At 53.1% G+C, this 12,266-nt stretch overlaps 1 protein-coding gene across 1 annotated transcript in view; it reads left to right on the top strand.

Annotated features, from left to right (window-relative positions):
- Window positions 1-9,228: 9,228 nt before the first annotated feature.
- Window positions 9,229-12,266, top strand: part of GUITHDRAFT_164107 (hypothetical protein) — a gene marked incomplete at its 5' end in the record, with an annotated part of 5,445 nt that continues 2,407 nt past the window's right edge. Inside the window, 11 exons of the mRNA XM_005829427.1 lie at window positions 9,229-9,370; window positions 9,494-9,698; window positions 10,105-10,207; window positions 10,407-10,517; window positions 10,794-10,862; window positions 10,957-11,007; window positions 11,053-11,092; window positions 11,296-11,385; window positions 11,602-11,634; window positions 11,744-11,801; window positions 12,063-12,103. Of these exons, the coding sequence (XP_005829484.1) occupies window positions 9,229-9,370; window positions 9,494-9,698; window positions 10,105-10,207; window positions 10,407-10,517; window positions 10,794-10,862; window positions 10,957-11,007; window positions 11,053-11,092; window positions 11,296-11,385; window positions 11,602-11,634; window positions 11,744-11,801; window positions 12,063-12,103 (943 nt within the window). The remainder of the gene's footprint in view (window positions 9,371-9,493; window positions 9,699-10,104; window positions 10,208-10,406; window positions 10,518-10,793; window positions 10,863-10,956; window positions 11,008-11,052; window positions 11,093-11,295; window positions 11,386-11,601; window positions 11,635-11,743; window positions 11,802-12,062; window positions 12,104-12,266) is intronic.

Genomic DNA, 12,266 nt, shown 5'->3' with positions numbered 1-12,266 from the left:
CTCCGAGGCGAGATCTCCAGTCCTCGTAGACATCCTGGAAGAGCTGAAGAGCCTCGGCATAGAGGCCCTGGACTGCCTCGTCCTTGTTGGGAGTTCCCTTGAAGATGTGACCTGCAATACATTCATCAGCCCACGAGGCGCCCAGGGCAGACCATGTCACCTGCTGCTAGGGCCTCGGCCATGCAGAAGGTCAAGACACCACGAGCGAACTGAACCTCCGCGATCTTAGCAGGAGCCGCCTTGATCGCCTTGCGGACGCTCAGGCACTTGTCGAGGGCCTCGCGGGCAGTCGCGCATGAGACTTCGGCGGAGGATCGTTCAGTTCCTCCAAGACGGCAGAGAGTGGAGTAGTTGAGCCCCTTCCAGTAGAGAGCCTGCGGGGCTCCGTCAGCACAGGGGAGAGGGGGGAAAGAGAGGAAATTCCTTTACCTGACTGAATTTCTCTTGAGTCGGGATATCGTTGACAATGTCGAGGGACTCGTACAGCTGCGCCGCCTCGCTTGCGTACTCAGCCGAACGCGCCATGGTGTCAACCGAGTAGGCAGGGTCGGAGGAGCTCCACTTGTTGAGGAGCTCAGCACAGTACAAGGAGACCTGAAGCGCGCATGAGAGGAGGGACACTCGCCGTCGACCATCGCTTACCTCGGCGCAGAAGTGCTTGTTTCCTCCCTTGATGGCGAGGATTCGCGCTCGGTCGAAGAGGATGTCGGCCTCTCGGAACTGGCCGGAGTCCCCGAGGAACCTGGCGATGATGATGCACGACTTGATGACGCCAGTGGGCTCGTCAGGACCCTTGTCCACCTGCTCCGGCTTCATTGCCTCCCGAGCGAAGCCCTTCCAACCAAGTGAGGGGCTCGATGACAAAGGAACGCATGCACTCACCTCCTCTAAGCTCGCCAGGGAGCGAGAGAGGTACATCCTGAGCTTCGCCCAGTCGCCTCCCAACTCTTGTGTGAAAACTTGGCCAGCCTTGGACCCCATGTGCTGAGCCAACCGAGACTGAACCTGCGCACGATGCTCGCTAGACAGGATGTATCGCCTCTCGACAGCCAATCGGAGGGCAGATTGAGCGAACCCGAGGAGGTTCTTAGAAGTGCAGCCCAGACTCTCATGCAGAGTAGCCCAGATTCTCTTCCAGGCTTCGCTCAACCCTCTCTCTTTGACTCGGAGGATCGACTTCAAGTCGGACTGGGACAAGTCTTGGGCGACAGAAAGGATGCTGAGAGTCTCTTGTACAAGATTCAAGCTTGCTCCTCCTCCGAGCAGGTGCTCCCAATCTTGCAACATGCCAGTGTACAGCGTCTCCTGCATCAAAACAAGGACGATGTACTTGAGGTCCTTGTCCGTTACAGCCAGAGATCGCGCTTCAGAAGATGAGGGCGGCAAGAATTCAGTAGAAGGGAGTTGGAACGGCAGTCCGCGAGATCCAAATGCGCTCAAAAACGTGTTGTTTTCAGCCAACACCTGCGAGCTTGGTGAGCAACCTCAAGCTGCAATGTGGCACATACCTTCTTCTCCACCCCAGGCTTCAGAGGGATCGGGCGCTGATTCTTTTTCGCTCCAGAAAAGTCTCCACCTGTCAGCTGTCAAAACGAAAGCAGGGACAAGAAAAGGTTGCTCGTCTCACCAGAGATCCACTTCATGTCAGACTCGTCCTGATCCTTATCCATCGCATTGGCGGCACGCTGAGTACCTCCTTCCATCGGCTTCTTCTTCTGCTGCTTCAGGAATTCCGTCGCCTCCTCCAACACCTGAACTCAACCGAGGTGAGCTGCTACATTGTCGACCGTGGACAAGTGACCGTGCTCATGGCGGCCAGCGCGCCTTCTTCAGCGGCAAATCCCCGGCCGCGCTCATCACCCTCCGAGTCCTTGAAGCGCTGATCCTTTCTGAACATGTCGGCCGAGAGGCCCTTTCCGGGATCTTCACGCTTGATGATAGGTTTCAACTTATCATCCTGTACCAGCAACCATCACTAACGGCATCTCAGCCATCACAACGCTCTCTTGACCGACCTGCTCACGACGAGCCCCGAGGGAGATGCCTGAGCCATGACCATGGGATCCATCAGCCTGCTTGCCTTGTGATACGGCCTGGCCTTGCCTCTGTTGCTGTTGAGTGAGAGGGAAGGAGCGAAAAGGAAACCATCAGATAGACAACACGGAAATAGAGACGACGATCTGAAGAATCCATTACCTGCTGAAGCAGCTGCTGAAGTTGTTGCTGCGAGAAGTATCAGAGAAAGGAAGACAAGGCAGAAATCATCAACCTGCTGCTGGAGCTGCTGCTGGAGCTGCTGCTGATGCAGGAGCTGAATCTGCTGGATTTGATCCTGAGTAACCCCAGGGATCTTTTGAAAGCATGTCAGACATTAAGCAAGGATAAAACGATCCTTACCTGCATCGCTTGCAGCAGTTGCAACTGCTGCTGAGCTTGCAGTGCTTGGACCTGTCAAACATCGCTCGACTTTGATGCAGGAATGATAAAGAAGCACCTGCTGCTGGATAGTTTGCAGGGCTTGCAGAACTTGGGTCTGTTCGTTGGACGCGACATTCCTCTGCTCGTTCTGCAGTGGCCATGTGAGAACATGATGGCGAACTCGCAAAGATAACAACCTGAGACCCTTGAGCCTGTCATGCGGATAAAAAAACTGCATCAGCGAACAGCAAAGACAACAGGGAATATTTTCCACACCGCGCCGGGCTTCCTGAGACCATCGCCCTGCGGATGCTGTCACTTCCTTTCATCGACATCGCTCCACTTACACGCTTTTGACTTACCTGAAACCCTTGTCCCTTCGAGTTGCTCGCATTCTCCCCAGACGAGTTCTGCGGCAGAGAAATAGGCTCACAACCAGAGCAGTAGGTCAGCCAGAAGGTCACAGCACCTCTGACTGCTGAGATTGGAGCAGTTGCTGCAAGTGTGACTGACAGTCCGTCAGCACCCTGTTGGATCCTGGGGAAAGTTGAAGTGAACCTGAGCACCACCTTGGAGCCGCTGCTGCTCAGACCACTGCTGCATGTGCTGTGGGACCATGTCAGCTTCAGCCTCTGAATGATAATGTACATTGCCTGCTGCAGTTGCAGCTGTTGGCTTTGAGTCAGTCCAGCAAGAGCCGATGGATCCTGTCGCAATCATAAATATGCCAATGTCGCATTTCTATCCTGCGGCAACGAAGGAAGTACCTGAAGATGCTGCTGTGCCTGCGATCAAGTCAGTCAAACACTCGAAGTGCAAGCATGGGCTGAGTCTGACCTGTTGCTGCAGGAGCTGGAGCTGCTGGGCGGAGGCTCCCATCTCAGCCTATTCAAACTTCAGTCCATTCACTTGGCATCCTTGTGGTGCTACCTGCTGCAGGAGCTGCTGCTGGAGCTGCTGCTGGAGCTGGAGCTGGAGCTTTAGAGGGAAACGAAAACTAAGAGTTTGAAGGATGAGAGCAGTTCTAGGTTACCACACTGCTCGCTGCGTCTCCCTGTAGGTGTTGCAGCTGCAGCTGCAGCTGAGCTAGTTGATGAGGATGACCTTCCTGCAGCTGCTGCTGGAGTTGAAGCTGAAGCTGAAGCAGATGCTCAAACAGAGCTCGAGCTTTCACTCGAGTGTGCACATACCTGCTGTTGCAGTTGTCCCTGGATTTGCTGTTGGATGGCTCGAGCAAATTGCTCCTGGGCTCCAATGTTTTGCAACTAGCACCAGAATAGTGTCAAGACAACGGTGAAACATCCGTAGGCATTATACCTGTTGCAGCTGCTGAAGCAGCTGATGTTGATCCAGTCCTAAGTCCCCAAGAGAGAGCGAACCTCCCTGCTGCAACTAAAGTGAACGAGATCAATTCCGGCTCCTCCAAGGTTGTCAAGCTGTCCAGATTGAAAGTACCTGCATCTGCAGTTGCTGCTGCAAATGTTGTTGCAACTAATCAAACAAAAATCAAATCAGGTATCAAATCCGATTACATTAAGAGTTGGAATACCAAGTGAAGATCTGCTGCATTGCCAACATCTCCACCCTTCTCCTGTTAGTGATGGTGGAGCTCATCAGTTGGAGATCACAGTATGAACCATTCAGAAACTAGGCTGAGATAGATCGAGCAAAGTCCACAAGTCCACATGACTCACCCACTGTTGGTACCGAAAATACGTTAAGAAAAAATCACATAAATTGGCAGAGATTTGAAAGCAAACAGACAGACACTTGGGAAAACATAAAAGTATCTATTGACCTGTTGTTGAAGGAGAAGCAATTGTTGTTGTTGTTGTAGTTGTTGTTGCAGTTGTTGAAGATGCTGCAGTGCATCGGCACCTGGTTGCGCATTAAGCTAGACGGACCACCTAGATCCAGCGGAAAGTGAACAAATCACCTCCGAGAGATGCAAGTTGTGGCTGCTGGGCAAGTTGCAACTAGACAAGACTCGATAAGAAACAGAGCAAGATTTTTGAAACAAACTTTCAATACCTGCAACTGTTGAAGCTGCTGCTGTTGCTGCAAGATCGAAGACTCGGAAATAGATTCTACGAATCAAGCCCTCACCATCATGTTTGGAATTAAGCAAAGAATCTACCTCGATTCGGTTGCACTGTCTGTGCAGAAAAAAGCTGTCCCTGCGAAGTCGGAGTCTTGGTTGGTTGGGACTGAATCTCAAAATCATCGTTTATACGGAATTCTGCGACAAATACCGGCTTCGCATCCTTCGGAACTTCCTTGGAGCGATTAGCATTTGGCTCCTTTTGCGTCTTTCACTCTGACTTCAAACCAAGTGACCGCACTGACCTGTTTTACTTTGCTTGCTGGTTGTGCGACAGGTTTGATGCTTCCCTCCTTCTGCTTGAATCATTCAGTCAACGAAGATCAGCAATACTGAAAGCGTCACCTGTTGGGATTGCTTTTGCTCCAACTGATTCAATCAAAGGAATAGGAAAGTAAAAAGCGGATACGAACGGGCATGATTGAACATACTTGGTCCATTTGCGAAGCCACATGCTGAGAGCCCTGATCACCTAGTGCTGAATTTCTCCCTGACATCTAGCTCAACCAGTGCGATGACAACAAGAAAAATTGTCAGTTTACCTGAAACAGCTGCCGCATAGAGTGCAGAGGAGTCCAACGACAAGCCTTGCGACGATGCCGCTTGCTGTAAGCACGGTTGTAAACCATTTTGTACCATGCGAGGCAGAGAAAAAACATTGGTGTACCTGCAGGTGAGCTGGCAATCCTTGCAGACCCTGGAGGCCAAGCCCTGCTTTTCAAAGGAAAACACATTATGCTAACCCCAACCTTCTCTATTTCCTCTTCACACCTGCACCAGGAAGGCCACTGATATTCCTGCGATGCACAAGTAAGGTTGGGAGCAAAGATACTCTCAACACAAAACTTACACATTCATCCCTCCGTTGCCCAAGAGTGATGCAAGCTCGTTGGGATTCAACTGCCTCAAATGAGCCATCTGAAGAAGAATAAGCATCACATGAATTCCTGTAAACAAGCAAACCCACCAAATCGTTGGCGTCTTGTTGTTGCATGAAGGCACTGGCTGGAGAAGCGGCGCTCTGGAATAGCTGCTGTTGGATCCCAGAAACATTCTGAAGACCGATTCCAGCTCCAAGTCCACCAGAAAGCGAGGTGCTAATTCCTGAAAGGAGGCCCGAGGGGATTCCTGCTCCGGCAAATGGCGAGCTCGCCGAGATACTGTTGTGATTCATTCCTAACGATGAACTGTTCGAAGCAGACTGAGCGGCTGCTAACTGCCTTGCCCAGGCCTGCTGTTGTTCCATTCAAAGAAGCGTTTTGGACCCTTCGCTTAAGATCCACGATACAAGAATTCCCTGTTGCCTTGAAGGACTGCTAAGGTTCGCAAAATGTCGAATACAGATGGATCTGGCAAGTCCAATCAGAATCGTAGCGTCTTGGTTTACAAGCAACACATAGAGCATTAAGACAATATCCGACACATGTTTCTCAAGAAAGGATCATAACTCAAGGAATCGGAATAAAAGCGACAGGCAAAGTTTCGACAATATGGGTACCCAGATCACAAGTGAAGGTCAAAAAAAGAGTGATCGAACGTCAATTATCGGAAGTAAACCAAATCATATCATATTCCAAGAACTTGTAGAATACACAAAACACGGAAGGGAATGCTTCGGTCGAAATTAAAACGAAGATACTCCTCGTGTAACTGATACTAATGAGGTATATCAGGTTGCCAACCTGGAAGAAATTAAGCCCATAAAGAAGATAACATCAAATATTGAAACAAAAATTACAGATCAAACACGGGAACAAGATTCAAGTAGAATCGTTGCATCAAAGTCAGCTCTCAAACAGGGTTGAAGCAATCAGCTCTCAAACAGGGTTGAAGTAAAGCAAGGCGACGAAGTAACTTCGATTGAGAAGGTCAAGGCGCGCAGGGCGAGTGAGAGTGAGAGTAACAAGAGATGATGCGGAAGTGTTAGGAAGAAGGAGAGATAGAAAGAGGACGAGACAGGAAATGCTCGATCTTCTATGGGATAGCGGCCAAGGAGCAAGGGGGGGGAGGGGGAGCGAGCAGGGTGCGGGTGAGCGGGAAGGAGCAGAGGGGAGGATGCACCGGTGAAGGGGGGCTTGATGGGGTGGGTGGGGTCAAATATCACTGTGCTAGGGGTAGGGTGGGGGAGAAATGTTGAAGAAACCGGCTCCAAGAACAGGGGGGTCGTGTCATCTGTGAACAGATTACTAGGGGGGTGGGTACTGGAGTCACCGTGAGCAGAAGGCAAACGACGCTCGTTCGGACCATGGCAACTTTTAAGGGTGGGGTACCCAATAGTGTACATCATCAGTGAGGTGGGGTTGATGGGTACATAGGTGGGTGGGGAGAAATTGATTGTGAGCTAGAGGGGTGGGGTACAAGAGGTTGTGGAAGGAACGAGGTTCCCCAACGCGCAACCGGGTGATTTGCTATACAATTTGCATGTGAATGGGTGGGGTACTGGGGTGGAGGGAAAGAAAGCAGCCACATGGCAGACTTCGCAGACAATGGACGTGCTTGGGTGACTTCATTCTGAAGTGGGTAGGGGTAGGTATGTGGTCGAGGGTGGGGTACATCTATGGATCCCTATGGGTGGGTGGGGTGGACAATAGTTCTGGCGAGTTGACATGATCGTGACAGTCACCAGGAAGGGAGCACCACCCACCCCTTGAGGGTAATGCCCCTATCCACTGAGTGTAAAATATGGGAGAAGCCCGGTGGTACCCTTCTGGTCTGGGTGGGTGTGGGTTCGTGAACCAGGGGTTGGGGTACAGACCCTGAAGGGATCCATTTGATTGACAGAGATCAAAGGGTGGGTGTGGGGAGGAGAAATGAGGGGTGCTGACCAATGACCAGGTCGTAATTTAAACCAGTACAATAAATCACATGGGTGGGTACTTTACCCCACCCCTCCCATAACGGGGGACTTTTAACGAATCGGAGATAAGGGGGGCGGGGTGGTGATGAAAGTGGGGTGGTGGTTGCTGTTCATTGGTTTCTGGTTGGAAACGGGGGTAGGTTGGGGGTCACGAGGTATCCCCGTGACTTGCATCCACAGGCACAACCTCCCTCTGCAGGGGCAGGAAGGCACAGAAGCAGGGGTAGGGGTGGAGAGAGTGATTTTGATCATTCGGACTGGCAAAGGTATCAAATCAAGAGGGTGGTATTGAAGGCGTCTATTGATCCCTGGGGTGGGGTGATGAACGGCTGAGGTGATAGTATGAAAACGAGGGTGGGTGGGAGAAACACTTTGAGCTAGGACATGGGAGGTAGGGTAGTATTGTTCATGGGAGGGGTGGTTAGGGCCGGAAAAAAAGCTTGAGTCTGCTTCCAGATGTGGAAGCAGTTTTTTTGATAAGGAATGTACCCCACCCATCTATAAGTTGGATATGTAGGAGGAGGCCAGGGGTACTAGCGGTACTGCAGCCCCCTACAGCCCCGCCTCCTTGCTCCATTACCGATGGCTTTTTTTTTTTGCCTCCCAATTCTTTTAAAAACTATAACTCGGGTTTTAAAGGAGATCTTTACGACAGGGCCCGCGGGCTTTCTGGTAACCGTCCGAACCGTACCGGCGCTACTGGATGATGAGGGCAAGCCCGCCTCATTGCATCGCCCCTCACAGCCTCGGGCCTGAGCCTCAGTCCGACTCTCACTGGGCAGCGGCACTGGGCCCGACCCGGCGGCCAGGCCGGGCCCGGCCGCGTGACTACTCCGGTCCAGGATTGTTCGTCAGCTCACTCAAGGCCTCCCTGTCCCAGGCTTCGCTGCCATCATCGCGGGCCGCGTCACATTCCGAAGTTCCGGTAGTAGGAGAGCCTCATCGAGTACACCGGGCCGGCGGCCGCGGGGCGGCCGTGTCACAGTGTAGTGATCACTATGACTTTCCGAGTCACTGAGTCTTCAGGCTCGCCGGATCATGGCCGCCGGGATGGCCCCGGGCCTGTGGCGACAGTCCCTCCCCGGCGGCTTTGCGGCCCGACCACTGACTCAGCCTAGGGCTCGCGGTACGGTAATAGTACCGGGTACCGTCACCCCCGGAGTACCGGCACGGTAGTACAGGCCCGGGCCGGGGCGGCGGCGTGCCCGGCCTGCCCAGTGACTCGGCTGAGGCGCACTGCCACGGTGACTTGGCCTTCAACGGCCGGGGCTGAAAGTTCAGTGGCAACCGTTGAACCGTTGGCAAGGCCGGCGGCTGTGTAAAACCTGTGCTTGAAAGTTTTTTTTTTGTTTGTGATGTAAGTAAGCAAAACACTCGTGCGAACATGAAGCGGGAAGGAGAAGAAGAAGGAGAGGAAGGGAGAGGCAGAAGAAGAGGAGAGCACAAGGAAGAGAGACTAGAAGCATGTGGTGTGGAGTGGAGCAATGTGGCTCATGAGGTTGGACGGAGTATGGAGGAAACACGAAGAGAAGAACCTCGTTACAGGAACAGCACGACAGTGAGGAGAAGGGGAGATGGAGGGCACGGCTGGTGGAGGGAGGGAGGAGAAGTGGTATCGTGCTCTAGAAAGTAGAAAGACGTGAAACATGAGAAGCACCGAGGAGATTGAGACTATGGGTCGTGATGGGAAAGTTAGGAAGGAAGCACGCCAGCGAATTGTAGTTCAGCAGTGTGGGCGACAAGGGGGAGGAGACGGGAAGGGAAGAGGAAGGATGAGGGAGTGCGAGCGATGGGAGCAGGTGGGGGAGCTGGAGATAACAAAGAAACTTGACGCTAGAGCAGCATCGACAACATGGCGGAAACGAATCAAGAGCCTGTGGTGATCATCGGGGCGGGGCTTGTGGGGTCCATGGCAGCGATCCTCATGGGGAGACGAGGATGCCGAGTGCAGCTGTATGAGGGGCGACAGGACCCTCGAAGGTCTTCGCAGCAGGGTGAGAGCTTGGTTCCTGCTCCTGCTGCTCCTGCTGCTCCTGCTGCTCCTGCTGCTCCTGCTGCTCCTGCTGCTCCTGCTACTCCTGCTGCTCCTGGGAGGGGAGGTGATGTGGACGATGCAGATGTAAACGGCCTTCATGGCATGCTGTGCAACACCACCAAGAGGTCTATCAACCTGGCGCTGTCCCACCGCGGCCTCTGTGCGCTGAGGAAGATCGGGATGGAAGGGAAGGTGATGGAGCAGGCGATCGCGATGGAAGGAAGGATGATACATCCTCCTGGAGAAGCTGACAAGAACAAGAGCGTGTTGCAGCCTTACGACCACAGGTAGCTCTTCCTCGTGGCCAGCGTCACGCTTGTCTTGTCTCCCTCCCTCTCTCCCTCCCTCTCTCCCTCCCTCTCTCCCTCCCTCCCTGCCTCGCTCCCTCTCTTCCTCCCTCTCTTCCTCCTTCTCTCCCTCCCTCCTCTCCCTGCCTCCCTCCCTCCTCTCCCTGCCTCGCTCCCTCGCTCCCTCCCTTCTCCCTTACCTCCCTCCTATTCCTTCCTGCCTGCGTCCATCCAGTGTCTCAGTCGCAAGCCTCTGCTGTCTGGCTCTTTTCTCGCAGTTTATTTCTCCCATCCTTCCCCTCCTTTTGTTCTCGTCCATGATCCCACCTGGTCTCTTCGCCCTCCCCTCGACCATCGTTTCCTTGTATCCCCGATATCCTCCTTCTCCTCCCTCACTGCCTGACAGGCCCGGTCACGCCATTTTCTCCATCTCCCGGGAGGACCTCAACTTTGCGCTGCTAGAGGAGATCGAAGGGATGCCCAACGTGTCGGTAGAGTTCGAGAAGAAGGTGAAAGTTCGTCTCTCCTCATCTCCTTCTGTTCGTCTCTTGCGTTTGTTCTTGTCTATTTCTCTCTTCATGTTGAAAGAATAATTCAGCGCACTCTCCCTCGCACCTCCTCCCCTTCTTCCGCCCCTTCTCTGCCTCTGCCTCCCTCCCTCACCACTTGCAATCTTTGCTGCTCCTCTGACCTTCCTTGCGCTTCCAGTTCGAATCCTTCGACTCGTCTGCCAACGTGGTGAATGTGACGGGCAAGGAGGGCGACAGGAGCTCGGTCAAGGCGAGATGCGTCATCGGAGCCGATGGCGCGTTCTCAAAGGTGAGGAGCAGGAGGATTACAACGCGATTTATGGAGGAGGAAAGGACGGAAGTGATCTGGACATGGGAGAGGAAGACAGTAAGGAGTAGAGGTAGGAGGAGAGTAGGGAGGGTGGGGAGGAGGAGACGAAGGAGGAGGGGGGAGGAGGAGATGAAGAAGGAGAGGAGGGAGGAAGGAGGAGGAGGAGGATGAGGACGGGAGGAGCTTTTGTAAGATGAGGACGAGATCAAGGAGGGGTGGACCGTTTGCAGGCAGCAAGCTCATCTACTCACGCAGGTGCGAGAGGCTCTTGCAAGGGTAGAGCGCATGAACTTCTCACGCGAGTACATCACAACAGGGTACAAGGTGTGTCTTCCTGTGCTCGTGCTCTCTCTCCCTCTTCCTCTTCCTCTCCCTCTCCCTCTCCCTCTCCCTCTCCCTCCTCACCTGCTCTTGCCAGGAGCTCACTATCCCCCCAACACCTGCCGGAGACTTCGCCATGCACGCGCGGGTGGTTTGAGCTCAGCAAGACTTGTGACGTCTGACGGGCCGGCAGGCTCTGCACATTTGGCCGAGAGAAGAATTCATGCTGATCGGTGAGCGACTAGTTGCAGAAGGAGAGGGAGCAGGGAGCAGGGAGCAGGGAGCAGGGAGGTGGTGGAGAGAAAAGGGGAACAGCAGAGCGGAGGAAGGGACGAGGGATGCAGGAGCGACGAGGAAAGGGAGGAAGGAGGAGGGAGGAAACTCTGCAAATGAACGAGGGTGGTTGGGGAGGGAGTCTGTTTGACTTCACCTGCAGCTCTTCCCAACGCGGACAAATCTTTCACAGCCACTCTCTTCATATCCTTCGAAGAGATCGAGAAGATCAAGACGCCAGAGCAACTCAAGTGTAAGACAACCGACACAAACTTCGCCATCTCGTCCTCCTCCTTCCTCCTCCTCCTCCTCCTCCTCCTCCTCCTCCTCCTCCTCCCTTCTCCTCTGCTCCCTCCTCTCACGCCCTCCTCCCGTCGCTTCTCTCTTGTCATCTCCTCGTGTCCTCTGCTCTCCCTCGTCTTCATTCATTTCTTTCATGTCCTCCCCTTGACATTCATCTTTCGCATAGCTTTCTTCCAAGAATGGTTTCCGGATGTCGCAGGTGGGATCTTGCTGATTTGAAACCTTGGTGCAACTTCCTGACTTGTCTTTCGTTTCTTGACTTTTGCTTCTGTTTGCGATTGTTTTTACTTCTCACGTTTGGGCTTCAGCTGACAACTTTGCCCTGATGCCAACACTTGTCGAGGACTTCTTCGGCAATCCAATGAGGTAGGGAGGAAGATGGAGATGAAAATGGAGTTAGAGTTAGAGTTAGAGTTAGAGTTAGAGTTAGAGTTAGAGTTAGAGTTAGAAAGATGAAACACATACTAGAGACACAAGCATCGTCATATCATCATCATTGTCATCATCGTCATCGTCATCATCATCATCGTCATCATCGTCGTCGTCGTCGTCGTCGTCATCATCATCATCATCATCATCATCATCATCATCATCATCATCATTCTCGGCATTGACTTGGTCTTTCAGTCCCCTCTTGAGCATTACTTGCGATCCCTGGCATCACAAGGTTCTCCTCACCAATCTCTCCTGCTCTCATTCCCCTGCCTCTCAATCCCTTCGCTCCCTTCGCTCTTAACGCTCCACCCTTCTCTCCCGGCTCTCCTATCACCCTCCTCTGCACTCCTCATCCCACCTGTCTCTCACTTCTCCTCCTCCTCCTCCTCCTCCACG

This window comes from Guillardia theta, assembly GCF_000315625.1.
Source record: "Guillardia theta CCMP2712 unplaced genomic scaffold GUITHscaffold_52, whole genome shotgun sequence".
In the NCBI taxonomy this organism is placed as follows: domain Eukaryota; class Cryptophyceae; order Pyrenomonadales; family Geminigeraceae; genus Guillardia; species Guillardia theta.
This window is presented reverse-complemented; position numbering and strand designations above follow the sequence as displayed.